Source organism: Diorhabda carinulata, chromosome 11, assembly GCF_026250575.1.
Source record: "Diorhabda carinulata isolate Delta chromosome 11, icDioCari1.1, whole genome shotgun sequence".
Lineage (NCBI taxonomy): Eukaryota > Metazoa > Arthropoda > Insecta > Coleoptera > Chrysomelidae > Diorhabda > Diorhabda carinulata.
In genome coordinates this window covers 5,362,088-5,379,713 of record NC_079470.1, presented here as the reverse complement: position 1 = coordinate 5,379,713, position 17,626 = coordinate 5,362,088, and the positions used below count along the sequence as shown (strand labels likewise).

General features: G+C 30.1%; 2 protein-coding genes across 2 annotated transcripts in view; both read left to right on the top strand.

Annotated features, from left to right (window-relative positions):
- Positions 1-73: 73 nt before the first annotated feature.
- LOC130899563 (germ cell nuclear acidic protein-like) lies at positions 74-8,468 on the top strand. Its single transcript, XM_057809590.1, has 9 exons — positions 74-470; positions 525-668; positions 733-1,079; positions 1,136-1,355; positions 1,514-1,658; positions 1,715-2,334; positions 4,037-4,403; positions 4,705-4,812; positions 8,195-8,468. Exons 1-9 carry the CDS (start codon positions 386-388, stop codon positions 8,448-8,450), a joined length of 2,292 nt encoding a protein of 763 aa, XP_057665573.1. The 5' UTR covers positions 74-385; the 3' UTR covers positions 8,451-8,468.
- Positions 8,469-13,400: 4,932 nt separating this feature from the next.
- LOC130899385 (transforming growth factor-beta-induced protein ig-h3) overlaps positions 13,401-17,626 on the top strand; it is a 54,111-nt gene continuing 49,885 nt past the window's right edge. Inside the window, exon 1 of the mRNA XM_057809301.1 lies at positions 13,401-13,739. Within this exon, the coding sequence (XP_057665284.1) occupies positions 13,669-13,739 (71 nt within the window). The 5' untranslated portion in view covers positions 13,401-13,668. The remainder of the gene's footprint in view (positions 13,740-17,626) is intronic.

Genomic DNA, 17,626 nt, shown 5'->3' with positions numbered 1-17,626 from the left:
TTTGGAAACTGTGATGAACAACTGCTATCAGCTGATAGGTGATCTGTCTAACTAAATTTTTGACATTGACGGCATACAGAATACGTGTTGTTGAAACGAATATGTATAAAATGGTTAATAATTAATAATAACTTCATAAATGAATCTATTTGCTATTATTATTATAAAATTCTATTGATTTTAATACGTTATCAGGAGGAATAATATTAGAATTTTATTGGTTGAGCAATCCTCTCTTCTTTCTTAAATATTTGAACAATCTACGTATTATAAGTCTGTGTTGTAAATATCACTTTTCAAATTTAAAAGCTAGTGAGGTTATGGTCTTTGACAGTTAATCTAATGGTGTTTTAAATTTTAAAATACTTATTAGTAAATATAAATAATGGATGATTCATTTAATCTTCTAAGTACGATGTCACCGAAAATAAAAGTTAAATTAAAAGCAGGAGAAAACAAATTTAGAAAAGGTAGTTTTTACTTTTTTCAAAAATTATTTATTTAAATGTTATAAAAACTTGTAGTTCGAGGTGCGTCAATATTAGCTTTAAAGAAAAATATTAGAAGAAATTCTATTTACGATAAATATGTAGCTACAGAAAGTAATCAGGATATTAATATAGTCGAAAATGATAGCACTGAATCTTATGAATCTTCTAGTAACAATGGTAAACAAAGTTTTTTATTGAATTGTTATAATTTCGTAATATAAAAAAAATTTTTTTCAACCAGGATTTCAATCTGTAAAAGTTGTTCATGAAGAAGATAAAAATAAATCGATTATTGAAATTTCTGATAGCTCAACTGATTCTAGTTCAGTTGATATTGAAGATGCAAACACTAAACCAACAGCTTCATTAACTAAAGATAAATTTAATGCCATATCAAATTGGGTAGCAAAAGTTAATCATGAAAATGAAACAAGTTGTTTAGAATATACAGAATTATCAACTATTTACAATAGTGTTAATGAAAATAACTTTCTTGCTAGTAATAAAGGTACTGCTGTTAATTCTACTTTTCATCAAGGTTGTGATAAGAAATTTAATGAGTTATTCGTTAAGAATAACAAACCGAAGGTAAGTTGATATTTTTTTATAAGAAATTGACGATTTTTTCATTGTTATTCATTTAGATAGACGAAACTGATAGTACAGATGTAGATGATATAATAGAAAATTCATTAAAAGATTTGGTTATAGAAGACTCATTCGAAATTCAAAATCGAAGTTTAAAAAGTCGCTTAGAAGCAGTTGAGGATGTTGAAAATAGAAATGCAGTGACTACATTGAATGATGAACCTGAAAGAGATTTGGTTTCAATAGATAATCAAGATGAAAACGAAAAAGAAACAGGTAATTTAATAATATCGTGTACTCTCTTTTTTTGGTTTTTGGGACTTTTAGGAATGCTTGGGATTGTTGTCATGCCGGAAGATAAATTTTTTGCTGGGTCAATAAAAAACGAGGGGACTGCGATAGGACAAAATTATTATTTAATATTGTCTTTTTAGATAACGTGGGTATAACTGGAGCATTGGGGGTTTTAGACGAACTTTACGGCAACTCTTGGAGGGTAAATAAAGACCTAATTTTATCCAAAACTGAACCCCGAAAGAAAACTAAACTCCCTATTATCAAAAATATTACTTCGGACAGGTACAGATATTAATTTTCCTTTTTCCCAAAATTTGATTAAATTTTTCTATTTTCAGGAAACCGAAACGATCTCTTCTATACAAAAACCCTTATTTGGATAGAGAGAAATCAAAAACTCAGTTGATAAGCAAAGCAACTCAAAAATCTAGATTAGAAGAAAACGTTCGGTCACCGTGGTTGGAAAAATTGAAAAATCTATGTGATCCCGATACAGATTCGGAAAATTCACCGAGGAAAATCACGCATACGAAATTAAAATTCGATGACGAATCTAGCGAGGACGAAACTATAAAAACAACATCGAAATACTTCCAAAACAAAACTAGAAGTAATGAAAACAAAGAAAACGAGAAAAATGATGAAAATAGAGATGAAAATGTCACTAAAAGGAAACCTGAGAAGAAAAAACAACATCGGATTAAAAGTGGCATTTCCATTGAATCAAATAGTGGCAAGTCGACTGATAGTAAAAGAAACGGATCTTCTACTAGTAACAGCGATATATGTCAATCAACAAAACCTGATAATACAAATATAACAAAGAAGATCACATCATCTACGAAGAAAATTGTTGATGTTAGTTCCAGTGATAATGAATGGGATGCGGAAGTTAGTAAAATTGAAAGGAAACTCGATGTGAAAGATGGTTATTTTAGCTTTTTAGCTTCTTTATCAGGTAAGTTTTATTGTTTTATTAATTATCTCGACCAAAACTAATATTTAACTATCAATAACTATTCCTTTTTCAGCAACTTTGCAATTTACTACTTTTCTTCGTTTTTACTAACTTTTCAATCTACTCTTTTTACTTTTTCAGCAACTTTTCATTCTACTCTTCTTCTTTTTGTAACACTCTCCTTTTTTTAGCAACTTTTCGATCTACTACATTTCTTCGTTTTCAGCTACATTTCAATCTAATCTCCTTCTTTCTTAGCAACGTTTCAATCTATTACTTTTTTTTTATTTTAGCAATCTGCAAATGAATTTTTTGTTATAACATTTCAATCTACTCTTCTTATTTAGCAACATTCCAATATACTCCTCTTCTTTCATAGCAACATTTGAATCTACTCTTCTTCGTTTCTTTAGCCACTTTTCAATTTACTACTTTTCTTCTTTTTAGTTACTTTTCAATATACTAGTTTTTTTATTTTTTAGCAACATTTCAATCTAATTTCATTTCTTTTTCAGCAACATTTAAAACTAATACTGTTCTTCTTTTTTACCAACTTTCAAATTTATTCTTCCTTTTTCAACTACTTTTCAATGTACTAGTTTTCTTCGTTTTTAGTTAATATCAAACTACTACTTTTCTTCTTTTTTAGTAACATTTCGATCTACTCTTCCTCTTTTCTTCAGCAACTTTTCAATCTACTCTTCTTGTTTTATTTAGCGACATTCTGTATTAGATTTGAAGAATATTAACGAACAATTTTTTTACATAAATTTAGACAATCATAAAAGTCATTAACGCCACAAACGATCATTTATTTAATATAAGTTTCTAATTATACAGGGTTGTACATAAAATACTACTTTCTTCATTAATCGTTGTTGACGATTTTTCGAATACCCTGTATAATATATTACAATAACACATTGTTGTAAAAAGAGAGGAATTAACGCGACAATTGATCGTTTAACTTGTACAACTTTTCAATTATACAGGGTTCCACATAAAGTATTATTTTCGTTGATAATTGTTAACGATTTTTCAAATACCCTGTATAATATATTACAATAACACGTTTTTATGGAAATAAATTCAAATTTGATGTAAAATAATGGGTGTTTCGTAATCTTCGATGTGGTACAGTGTGTTGAAAATTGTAAAAGCTCTCAAGTAGATAAAATTCAAATTTAACTGAATAACATACATTTTTTTTCCAACAATCTCTTTTTATTCGTGTAAACAGAATGATATGAAATTATTCAAAATTCCTCCAACTTTTCTGTTGTATATTTCCGAATTTATTTCCCAGAAACATTTATTCAGTAATTACTGGTGGTCAGATCTGGAAAATACGTGGCCACGGTTTTCATTTTTGCCAAATTTGAGTTGTTTTTTCTCTATTTCTTCACCCAATCTATCTAATAACACTAAATAATAATCCCCCATGACTAATTTTATATTAAATACCAAGTACATCCAAAATATGTCGTACCATGACCTAAAATTTGAGTTTTTTTACCACTTTTGTCTGTTTTTCACTCAGAAGGGTATTAATCCACTTTTTCGATCTCGATGCTAACGAAAAAAAAATTTCTAGCGCCATCTATGCGCCAAGTTTCAAACTTATTGAATTATTTCGTAGACAGGACATCTTGTATACTATATATGTTTATTTTTGGTATTAGGGTTGCCATTTTTATTTCAGAAAATGTGCCGATTTCGAAATGTGATATGTCGGCTCGAATTTTCAGAAATAATTTTAAAAAATTCAAAAACGAATTATCGAAAAAATTGTTTAAACTTTATAACGATAAAGTATTCGATAATATATTACCGGAAGATATGCCGATAGAATGGAACGATAGGATGAGAAGTTCGGCGGGTTTTTGTTATTGCAAAAAGGTCACTAGACGTAACGGAAAAATCGAAAGGTCTGCGAGAATCGTTTTGTCTTCGAAGGTATTAGATAGAGCCGACAGATTGAGGGATACGTTGATTCACGAGATGTGTCACGCCGTTACGTGGATATCGAATTGTGTTTCGGATGGCCATGGTGATCATTGGAAATCATGGTAATTTACTGTTTTATTACTTTTTAATTTATTTTCGTCCATAGCTTCGCGTTACCCCGTATACTATTATCAAATTAAAAAAAAAATCTTGAAATATTTCGTTAGATAATAAAAATTCGCATATAACACCCTGTACATAATATATTCGGTACGTTCATTGAACATTAAGGATGAAACAAAAAATATATCATCTAAATAACACCCTGTATAATATTAAAATTACTTCATACACGATTTTATTTGATAACCGTTCATTATTTCGTTTTACCTCGTATATTATTATTAAATGTGATCTTTTTAGGGCTTTTAAAGCGATGGAAACATTTCCAGAATTACCTATTATCAAGAGGTGTCATAATTACGTTATTTCAACTAAATATACATATCGGTGTACATCATGTGGTTACAGGTATTTATACCCTACAAATTTTTCCACATTTTCACTGTTTACGAGGGTAGCTACACAAGTTTTGAGATATGGCAACACTGACTACGCCATCATAAAGTTCGACATTTTTAATTGTGAACGTAATCAGAACGTGTGCTGTTTGATATTTGAAACATTCATTTTGGTTATAAAACGGAATTAAATCTCTAACATTTTCGTGTTATGATCAACAGAAGCGTGTCGATTAACTCTCTTTGACTTTTGGTGATTGGGCACCACCTCGATCCACCATGGTTCCGAATTCAATCGGGGTCGCACTTCGCTTCAGGTTTAATTTTGTGAAAGTCGTCCGAAATTGTCTGTTTCACTCGTATACATTCAAGATTGTATGACATTTGGCTGTCAAAAAGGATTATTCGCGTTGGATACGGTTCAAAGAAATGCTCGTGTCCATTGGTGCAAAGAAAAGCTGAAAAAATTCATTCGCAGTGCTTCAAAGGATGTCTATAAGATCCTGATATGGAATAACAATCGACTGTATGAGTTTTTTCCTCTTTTGGTATCCATTGATGGACGTTTGCCATCACTTTTCACCATTTTATCCTGTCTCCGGTGGTTTGAACCAAATTTTTTTGTATTATAACTATTCTACTTGCGAAATCTTAAATAAAGACCTAACCTAACTTAACCTAACCTAACCTATCTCTTTTGGTATCCATTGATGGATGTTTGCCATCACTTTTCACCATTTTATCCTGTCTCCGGTGGTTTGAACCAAATTTTTTTGTATTATAACTATTCTACTTGCGAAATCTTTAATAAAGACCTAACCTAACTTAACCTAACCTAACCTATCTCTTTTGGTATCCATTGATGGATGTTTGCCATCACTTTTCACCATTTTATCCTGTCTCCGGTGGTTTGAACCAAATTTTTTTGTATTATAACTATTCTACTTGCGAAATCTTAAATAAAGACCTAACCTAACTTAACCTAACCTAACCTATCTCTTTTGGTATCCATTGATGGATGTTTGCCATCACTTTTCACCATTTTATCCTGTCTCCGGTGGTTTGAACCAAATTTTTTTGTATTATAACTATTCTACTTGCGAAATCTTTAATAAAGACCTAACCTAACTTAACCTAACCTAACCTATCTCTTTTGGTATCCATTGATGGACGTTTGCCATCACTTTTCACCATTTTATCCTGTCTCCGGTGGTTTGAACCAAATTTTTTTGTATTATAATTATTCTACTTGCGAAATCTTAAATAAAGACCTAACCTAACTTAACCTAACCTAACCTATCTCTTTTGGTATCCATTGATGGATGTTTGCCATCACTTTTCACCATTTTATCCTGTCTCCGGTGGTTTGAACCAAATTTTTTTGTATTATAACTATTCTACTTGCGAAATCTTTAATAAAGACCTAACCTAACTTAACCTAACCTAACCTATCTCTTTTGGTATCCATTGATGGACGTTTGCCATCACTTTTCACCATTTTATCCTGTCTCCGGTGGTTTGAACCAAATTTTTTTGTATTATAACTATTCTACTTGCGAAATCTTAAATAAAGACCTAACCTAACTTAACCTAACCTAACCTATCTCTTTTGGTATCCATTGATGGATGTTTGCCATCACTTTTCACCATTTTATCCTGTCTCCGGTGATTTGAACCAAATTTTTTTGTATTATAACTATTCTACTTGCGAAATCTTTAATAAAGACCTAACCTAACTTAACCTAACCTAACCTATCTCTTTTGGTATCCATTGATGGATGTTTGCCATCACTTTTCACCATTTTATCCTGTCTCTGGTGGTTTGAATTAATATTTCTCGTATTATAACTATTCTACTTGCGAAGTCTCAATCTTTTTTGGAATTTTGGACTCTCTTAATGTCAACTTGTCCATATTTAGTCATAATCATGCCAATCGTAAAAGTTGGACTTGTCAGAAGTCGTCAATTTCAAAGTGTGATAAAAAAAATCACAGGAATTCTATTAGTCCTTAGTCAAAGTTGAAACATTGAACAATTCAATCCGAAAAATGGTGATATTTGTACCAATATGGAGAGAATAGAACAGCTCTTTGTATGTAACGTGGTCTTTAACAGAATAAGCATACAGTACTCTAAAGGACATTTCAAAATTTTTTTGTTTTCAGTAAAAACTTAATGATAATTCGAAACATGAGTTAAATCAACATTACATCCCTGAGCGTTTACAAATCACAGTATAGTCCAAATTCTGGCCGGATGTCCAAGAACCAGGGGGAGGCTTCATGGAAAAAATTAAAAATCTGCCACTTTAATGTGATTTTGGCCAATTTTCGAAAAAATCTTGGAGGGGTAAATTAGTATGTGGTCTAAGATAGCAACCAATAAAAACAAAGTTGTTATCAATGGATCCAGAAAACCAGAATCAGAAGTTTTAGCAATGGATTTAGCAGAAGGACAAGTTAAGTCCAAAACCAACTGAATTGATCAAAAGAATAAGGTAAAATAAACCCCATTGTGGCCAATGAGAAGAGGCAGGTCGAGAAAGACTTGGAGAAACGAAATAGAGGAAGACATAAGGGTTGGAACCAAAGGGAATGAAAAATAATAACAAAAGCAGTCAAGACAAACGATAAACTATAAAGAAAACAAAAATAGAAAACGAGGAGTAATTCACCTCAAACAAGGAGCGCTAAAAACGGCAGCCATAATCCAAAGGATTGAAAGATTTGATGGTGATGATGATGTGGCTTCCTGGTACCAAAATAGACATTCCCAACTCGCCTTTGAAACAATCAAACTTAGAGCCGCGAGATCCAAGTACTGCGTCTTCCAGTGAACATTTCGGAATGGATAATATGAAGAAATAATCCAGTTTTTTACACGAGGAAACTTATTTAATTAGATCCAAACTGTCAAAATAGGTTCTGACATGGAAGCTGTAGTTGCTTATAAGTCCCAGGAGACGGAAAGGTCCGATGTAATTATAAAAAAAAATGCGAAAATAGAAAGCAAATGGACGCTATGTATTGGCAAGACTGAGGGATCCAACAATCTTTAAAACACTCAGACTATCACCAGCGTGTGCTTGCTGGATTCCTTAGTTGGTTTTTAGTCTATTCTTCGATAGATCCGCATCTCAAATGCCTCTAATCTGTTCGTGGTGTCAACTTTCAGTGTCCAGCCGTCATCCGCCGTTATTTGGCCCCCGATAATTTCTTCTTCTTTTCCCAAATTAAAAATTAACGTTTTTCTATACCTGAAGAAGCTGTTGATGCGTTAAAATCACATGTTTTGGAGGTACCTTAACTTATATTTATTTGTCTATCTCAAAACTTTAGTAACAACTTGATTTTTGTATATTTTCTCTGTTATATTCTTATTTTTTGTTTAGTATCGGACGCCATTCGAAATCGTTGGATATTGAAAGGAAACGTTGCGGTTACTGCCTCGGAAAATTCGAAGTTTTGATAAACAAAACTAATAAAAAGGGAGAAATTAAGGCGGTAGCGGCGACTCCTAAAAAAGAACCAACAGGTTTTGCTCTTTTCGTTAAAGAGAATTACAGTTCTTATAAAACGCCCGAACGAAAACACGCCGACGTCATGAAGATGCTCGGACAAAAATTTCAAACTATGAAAGTTAAATAAATAGAAAAATATCAAAAATATCTAAAAAAAAAACATTGAATTAAGAAATGCGATTATTTCGTATAAATAAGAGTGCCAAGTAGATATTTTCGGGTTTTCCTGTATGTCATTTCAGTTTTTGATAACAGCACATATAATCCGAGATTCGCGACAAAATGACAAATAAAAAGCTTCCAAAGTTTGGTTATTTATCATCATATTATTTTTTTTTGTTCCGCAGTGACAATTTACGAATTACCCTGTTTGTAATTTCTATTTGTTATGCTCAATAATTATTACAGGTGAAGCAAAAAAGTTAAATATTCATTTATAGTTCAAATAACACCCTTAATAATTACAAAATTCAGTTTTACGTTTAATGATGTCTTATAATCGTCCATAGTTCCGGATTTCCCTGTATACCATTCTCATATTTACTAAAAACTGAAAATATCTATTAGTAGCAAAATATAGTGAATAAAAATCTTTTTAAATTTAAAGAAAACCAAAAGATTTTTCATCATGAAACTTTATTTGTTTCGCAATAACAATTTACGAATTACCCTGTATGTAATTTCTATTTGGTACGCTCAATAAATATAACGGGTGAAGAAAAAAATTTAGATATTCATTTATAGTTCAAATAACACCCTTAATAATTACAAAATTCAGTTTTACGTTTAATGACGTCTTATAATCGTCCATAGTTCCGGATTTCCCTGTATACAACTCTTTTATTTGCTAAATATTGCTGCATATTAAATAATTTCTTTGTATACTTTATTGGAAATACATCTAATCGGAACGAATAAATCACTAAAAGCTTCAAATTTTTTGTTCGATATTAAAAATTTTCGAATTATTCTGTATGTATATTTATATTTCCATAAACACTAGCCATGAAGTTAATTATTTAATATTTTATAAATAATGCCCCATATAATTTCAAAATTCAGCTTCATAAACATTTACGTTTTCTAATTTACCATAGTTCAGGTTTTTCCTGTATACTATTTTCATATTTATTTAAAAAAAATATCAGTTTTTAGCAAAAAATAGCTTTCCCTGAATTCGGAAAAATTTTCATCGTCTGATAATCGTAATATATGAAAAATCCTGTATGTAAATGTAAAAAAAATTGTTAATATTACAGTTAAAAATTGAAAATAAAAAAAATCCCCCAAATACTAATTTTTTTTCTTAAGTTAAATGTTGTTTCGCATAGTTTCCAAAATTTCATTATTGACATAGAAAAAATGTACAGGGCGATCCAGAACTGTATATATATTATAGCTCTTAACTTTTTTCATTGACAATTATTGTAAACATTTTACAACAAAAATTTATTTATTTTTTATATTTATGTATAAAAATTTTAATTAAAAATATTTGTAAGTTGACAAAGTTTTTTTTGGCACCCCAAAAAAAATCAAAACACGCTATAAAGACACATACTAAACAGAAAATTTAGATTAATTAGGAATTTTTTGGAATTTTACTAAAGGTCGATGTGAAAAATGCTAATGAAAAGTATTTTTTTTTAATTTTGGGAAAACGGTTGGAAAATTAAAAAAATAATAATTAAAATGGAATATCTTTTCATTTAAGATACAAATGGTACTGTAAATTTTTCTGTTACTGATATTTACAAAATTTCGGTGGCTACAGCTTAAGGAATGATTATTGAAATTTTAAAAAACCATAATTCACTCTAAAATTCGAAAATGTTTGAAAAATTATAATATTTGAATTTCAGAGTATTTTTCAAATTGTTTATATAAAAATTTTCTTCATATCTTTATGCCCTTTTAGTGTCAGAGAATTAAGGTTATTTCACCCCCCTTTTATCATTTTCCCACTCTTGTCAATCCTTTATTAATGCATTTGTCGTGTGGTTTTTATTTGTCTTCCTTTATTTCTTTCCTTTTTATCCGAAAAAGCTCCTTGTCTTCAATATTGTAATTTTATCTGTTCAGTAGAGATTTTTTAAAGAAATTAAGTGAAAATATCCAAAAAAATAGAAAAATGTATAGAAAAAAATGAAAAATTCCAAAAAAATAAAGAAAATATATACAAAAAACAAAACATTCCAAAAAAATAAAAGAATGTATACTAAGACACAAAAAATCCGAAAAAAATAAAAAAGATACACAAAAATACAAAAAATTCACAAAAAATGAAAAAAAGAATACAAAAAACAAGAGATTCCAAAAAAATTAAAAAGTGTATACAAAAAAATAAAAAATTCCTAAATAAAGAGAAAATGCATAGTAAAAACAAATTCCAAAAAAGTAAAAAAATAAATACAAAAAAACAACAAAATATATACTGAAAAACAAAAATTTCTAAACATTAAAAAACTGAGAATTCTAAGCAAATAAAAAAATGTACAAAAAAAAACAAAAAATATATACAAAAAAACAAAAGAATGTATACAAAAAATTCTCAAAGAAACAGATAATTATACAAAAAACGAGAGATTCCAAAAAAATTAAAAAATGTATACAAAAAAACTAAAAATGTATACAAAATAAAAAATATATATTGTTATGGTATTATAGTGTGTAATGTTTATTTTTATAAATTTTATTTTAAATAAAATCAGATTTTAATTTGGGCGCCATTAATAATTATTTGAATTTCTTTATTTTATTATGTTATTATTTTTTTTATTCTCAGGGTATTATATTGTGAGGTCAAATTAAAAAAAATTTATTGCGATAAATTGTTATGGTTATAAGGTCAGATTATAATAGTTTTAAGACCGGGTCTGTTCTTTATAATGAATAAAATATTCAAAATATACAATTTCTTAACTAGCTATTACAATTATTTTATTTTACAAACATTCATTCATTCATTCATACTCATAATTACACTCATAAAACTAAATTATATGGAAATGTTAACTCAAATATTATATACTAAAAGAAATACTTAAACTTAATAGAACAGTACCTTAAGTGTTTTTTTTTTAAATTGGAAATTGTTACGGCCTTGCAGAATAAACAGATACTCCGCTGTAGTTCCACTCCTGTTCTTTTCCTTTTCACAACTTCTTTATCTTGGAAATTGTCCCTTTGTGAGTATTCTCACTTATTTCACTTTATTTAATTGTTTTCACTAATTTCTTATTACTACACTTATACAATTATTAATTATCAATCCTTTGAATATTTTATGCCTTTTTTATCAACATTTTAATTTTTTTTTAAATTTCAATTAGAATTATTTTACTCTTTTTTCTCTTGCAAAAAAATTTTTTTTTGTTGATTCTCTTCATTGTTTTTTTTTAAACAAACTTTTTTTTTTTCTTTTAACCAATGATATTTATTTTAAAAGTTAGTTACTAAATTGTCATTTCTAAATTTTTAAATTATTGTGACTTTATTCAAATAATATTATTCTATAATTTCTTTGTTGTATTTATTTCATTCCTATGTTATTAATTTTATCATTGCAGTTGTCAAAATTTTTATATTTTATCATTTATAACCTTAAAATTTATGTTGGTATGTCACACAAATTTTTGAAGTTGGTGCTCCTGTTTTTATCTGTCAATTTATGGATTAAATTCTTTGATTATACAGGATTTGTCAAAATTAAATAATAATTTAGAATATAGTGTTGGCCAAAACTTAATATAAAGAATGTTATTTATTTTATTGTGATAAACTGCTCTAAGTAAACGAATAACAGAACTGAACTTATTGCTTTATTTATATCTTATTATTATTTAATAATTTATTTTGAATATATTCATACCATAACAATATATAAGAAAAAAAATTTTCAAAACATAAATACAAAATGTATGCAAGAAACATTTCTAAAAAATAAAAAAATGTATGCAAAAAAACAAAAAATATATACAAAAAACAAAAAAAGTATACAAAAAAATGTATACAAATAAAAATTCCAAAAAATAAGAAATTGTATACAAAAAGCAAGAAATTCCAAAAAAAAAATCAAAAATGGCGTCCATAGGCCAGGCTGTAGGCGACTGCACTACACACTCCGCCATTGTTGACATTTAAGAGTCAGTCGGCGTTGTGCAACAGTGACGTAAACATGTCCGCCATTATTAATGATCCCGCCAAGTGTCAATTGCGAAGTGTGATTCGTATTCGACAGACTGAAGGTCATAGTACTGCAGAAATCCATCGGAAAATGAGTCGAGTATATGGGGAAAACTTAATGAGTGATGGTGTTGTGCGGGAATGGTTTCGAAAGTTCAAAGGTGGCCGAAATGATGAAGGGGGCCAAGGACGCGAATCTGTCGTTTCAGATGACCTGGTTTCTTTGAAGAGGGTATTGAAAAGCTTGTCCACAGATATTAAAAATGTTTCAATCTCTTCCTTAATGACCAATCTTTTGTTAATAAAATTATCGTTCCATATGAACTTGTCTTTTATTTATAGCCTATCGGAGGTTGAAAAAAAAACAGTCCTCGTAGGCATTAAAATCATGGCGAACTGTCTTTTTGATGCTCCTCCATAATGTGAAAATTAAACATTATTTATTTTATTAATAGAATTTCTGACATTCGAATAAATACCAAAATAATGTGATACATCTTTTAAAAAATTAAAATCTCGTGACTGTCTTTATTTTTTTCGTTTTTAAAATGTTGTTATTTCAAAAATTTTGCCACACTAGGTCCGGGTTTGGCCTAGGCGTAAAACCATCACTGATTTATGTTATAAGTTCTCGACTGTTTTTTTCTACACTAATTTTTTGTTAAAAAAAATATTTTTTTTCCAAAATCTCACTTCTCTCTTTCTCCATTTCAATAATTGCGTTTATTACTTAAATTTAATTCATTTTTTCTCCAAACAAACAATATTTCAATTTACCTGGTAGTATTTCAACTTTAAATAAAAATAAACGTACGAGTAAATATCTACACGGGAACGTTGATATTGTGGAAAAGTTTCTCTAGACTATCAGATGCATCTCGAGAGATAAGTATTAAAAAAAAACAACGATAATGAAAAAAAAACTGACTTTCATCGTAGGTGTATGGACTACATACTTAACATCGTTCACCTTCTAGAAAGAAGAGCCGAACAAACAGCGACCTAACGGTGTTATCTCTTCACCGACGAACGGTGCCCCACCATCCGGCCATGTTTATATATGGCGGCTCTTTCGCGAAAAGTTTGTTAGTCGACGAGCGAAACATTATTTGAAGCGGTTATTGAAATCATTTTTTTTTCTAAACAAACTTTCGGTCAAAATGCTAATTCGTGCATTATTCGTTTTGAGTGGGTTATTTTTCGTACGAGCAGTGAAATCTGATATATACGGGTAAGCTTCTATTTATTCTTTGTGTACAAAAAAAATTTATTTTACTTTAATAAATTATACAGAGTGATTGATTAATGTGATACACTTCGAGATATCGATTCGAACATTTGAGTGATCGTAAACTTTCCTCACAATCTAACAGGGTGTTCCAAATTTTTTCAAATGAATTACTGTATATTCATTCTATCGCGTATTTGGAATCCCCAATTACAGTAATACAGGGTTGGGATGTGTTCCACGGGGTATTTAAGTTCCCATAAAAATCGTAACAAATTGAATACTCTGTATAATCTAAAAGAAATTAAAGAATGAAGATCTACTACGGCCAAATTGTTCCAAAAGTAGTAAAAATTCTGGAACATTATTTATTACGTTAATATTCATTGAATTTGATACAGGGTGTATCAAAATACTAATACATTATTTTCTCGGTGTTTCCAAATGAATTTTATTTCATGTATGTATCAAAAAGTATTACCAACATTTTTGTTTTTTTTTATCAAACCTAAAATTGAAATATGTTGATTTTTTTATGCAATCCGAACCCCGTTAAACTGATTTTTCTTATAATCCGGAAAATCAGGGCTAATGTTCGGGTCCTCAATAGAACATCATTTTGAACAGACTTACGATTTATTGAGGCTTTACAACATTGTATTTCATCACTAATTTTGCGAACGGTTCGTCATGTCGGTCAATTTCAATTGCTTCAAAGAATAAAACTTGTTTGAAGCTGCGTAAACAACAAGTCAACAGTTGTAGACATAGAGCAAGGTCGCTGCTCTCGGTTTCCGCTTCTAAGCGGTTCACTGCAGCTGCTATGTACTCATCGGCAAGCTCTTCGTGGGTATCCAGATCTTGTGCCATCCACTCATCGTTTGGTTCTCCACAACCGGGAATTTCTCTCACCATTTGAAGCAGAGATCCTTGGCTAGAACTGTCATCTAACGAATCAACAAAATCAAGGGAATTCCACAGCTTCCTCCAAGATTTTCTAACAACCTGATCAGTAACTGTATTCCATGCCTCAGCTGACCAGTAATCTACATCTTTCACTGTCACTTTCTTGATTTCTTTCAATTAAAGTTAGTTTAGAATCTCCTTCAATGACTGTAGGAAGAAATTTCTTATGATAGGCTAATTTAATTGCTTGAAGAACCCCTTGGTCCGCAGGCTGTATCAGAGTTTAGCATTGGGAGGTTGTCAATGAACAGAATTGCCTTATTCGGCAACTAGTTTGCTTTATTAAAACGTTTAATAGCTTTGACGAACTCTTTGTTAAAGAGTTTTTTGATTTACCGAACTCATCCAGAAAAGCTTGAACCGCAGATTTATTTGAAGATAATTGCTCTACAGCTATTGTCAACTGGCGGACGCCATTCTTCAGTTGCACAACTCTTGTAAAAAAAGTTCACTCAGGCGATGATGCCTAATCAGAAATTATAGTCTTGCCTACTCCAAATTCTACTGCTAGTTTTGTAGCATTCCGTTTAGCATTTGAATGATACGATTTGAGACATCAATGCATGCATTTTCATTCCCCAGAAGAATGAGTAGATTTTATTGAAATCTGGTGAAATGGGTGGCCAATGCACTGGACTATTTTTACTTATTTTGACTGGACTATGAAGGAAATACTCGAAGCTATATTAGGATGTATTATGAATAAGTTTTCCGAATCAGCATCCAACGTTTGTCGGTAATAAGTCTTCGGCAGACCAGTCGCTTTGCTTTTGCAAAAGGTTTCTGAATCTTGGAAAGACATTTTAAAACATACTAAACTGATGAATAGGGACTCTACGAGAGTTTTACGAAAAGTTTTCCTCTTCTAAATGATTTAAAATAATACAAAGAGCAAATGAAAGTGCTTGAGATATAAAATCCAAAATGAAGAAATGAGGAGACAAAGGGATTCAATACAGGAAACAAGACGTTTATAAATCGATGCTAAATAGAATTCAGTAGTCTTCATTTAACTTTGTAATAGGAGACGATAAAGGTAGTAAGGATTGGAGTTATTATCCTGGTGGAACTTTCAGTTACCTACGATGTCCAACTGGCCACACTAAAGACAGTATTTCTTCTCGTTTGAGGATTTCCAGATATAATTTGATGTTCATGGTTGTTCCAGGTTCTACAAACTCGTGATTAACCAGTCAGAGGATGTGTAAAACTCGATATCGGCAAGATTTTCCGTTTGATTCGATTTTGTTTTTTTTTTAAAGAGACGTTGGTGCTATTCCAAGTTTCGTCCAAACATCGGGGATCGTGTTTGTACAATTCGATGTTTTCTCGTCATTTTTTAACTAGGATATGTTCTTGGTGGACATTTTTGGTACAATTTAAACATTCTACTTATATTAACACAAAATTTGGTCACGAGAAAGCGTAAAGATATTTTCAGCGAGTGTTTTAAAGCCAAAAACAATCATCGGCGAATATTTTGCGAACTTATTGCAAAGTTTGAGCGAAGAAATCAAGCAGAAACGTGCTGTTTCATAAAAACAATGCACCAGCTGACATATCCGTTATTGCAATGGCCAAAATTAATGAATTAAAGTTTGATTTGCTACCTCGTACACCCTATTCGCCAGATTTAGTCCCCTGAGAGTTTTTTCTCTTCCTAGATTTGACAAAATGACTCGGTGGTCAAGCTCCTCAACTGGTATTTTGACGAGCTTGACGATTCTTATTATAAAAAGTGAATCAAACGTAGTGAATATCGCTGGGAAAAGATTTTGTGTTTTATTAGTTGGGTTAGATACTTCTGGGATAATCCTCGTATATTAATACTGTCAATCTTCTTTCTCTGAAGACGGTAACTTGGCTATCGAAACGTATCGTTAGACAGTATAATTGAAATAGGTTAGTATGAAAATCACTTAATGGTTTTTGAATTTGTATCTTATGGTGACAACTTTCACGATTTTTTTTTGGAATCAATAAGTACTCGAAAAACTACAGTACCGATTTTATATCTAGTGATTTTCACTTTGACGAAACCCACAAAAAATAATTATTCTATTTTCTTTTATTTATTTTTACAAAACCGTGTCTTATTTTATGAATTCCCCTCGTATATTAACAGTTGTGTATCGGAATTTTATACACAAAAAACAACTTCTCATTCTGTATTGGTAGTAACAAAATTTTTTATATTTTTGTCGTAAATTTTTGATTTTTTTGCGAACCAAATAGTTAATTTTTTAAAATGGGAATCCCTGTATATTACACCGAATTTGAATTGCTATTTAAGTGCTTACCTTTAAAATTCACATTAAAATTGTCTATTAAAGCAAAGGAAGTGCATTATCATTTTTTTTATTATAGTGGTACCTCTATTTGGGTACTTATTAATTTATTCAACTAGAAATCACCTAAAGGAAACATTCAAACCAATAAAATCTGTAAATGAATTTTTTTCATATTTCTAATTATTATACAGTATACAGTGTGTTTCGGAATCTACATTTATGAAAATTTAATGAAATATTCAGTAATATTGACCGTACTAATATAAACAATTTTATGTTTTATATAAAAGTTGTGAAATAAATTAATTTAACTTTACTTAATAACGGATTTTTGAGCTAATTAGATGTAGATGCAGTCAAATGCTCTACATAGATCACATAATGTAAAAACTACACGGTAATAATCTTCGAAACCTTTCACAACGTATTCCAAAAAATCGAGCACGTCTAAAACTTTCGAAAGATCTAAAAATGAATTTTCGAGTTTTGGATAAGAATTGCCCTACAAATTCCCTAATTTCATTACTAATGATTAGATAAATGAATCTAGACCCCCCCGAGAAACCGTTGGACCTTCACATTGGTTACGAGGCCCAGGGACGGTTCATTTAACCTAACCTAATCAGGTGTCGT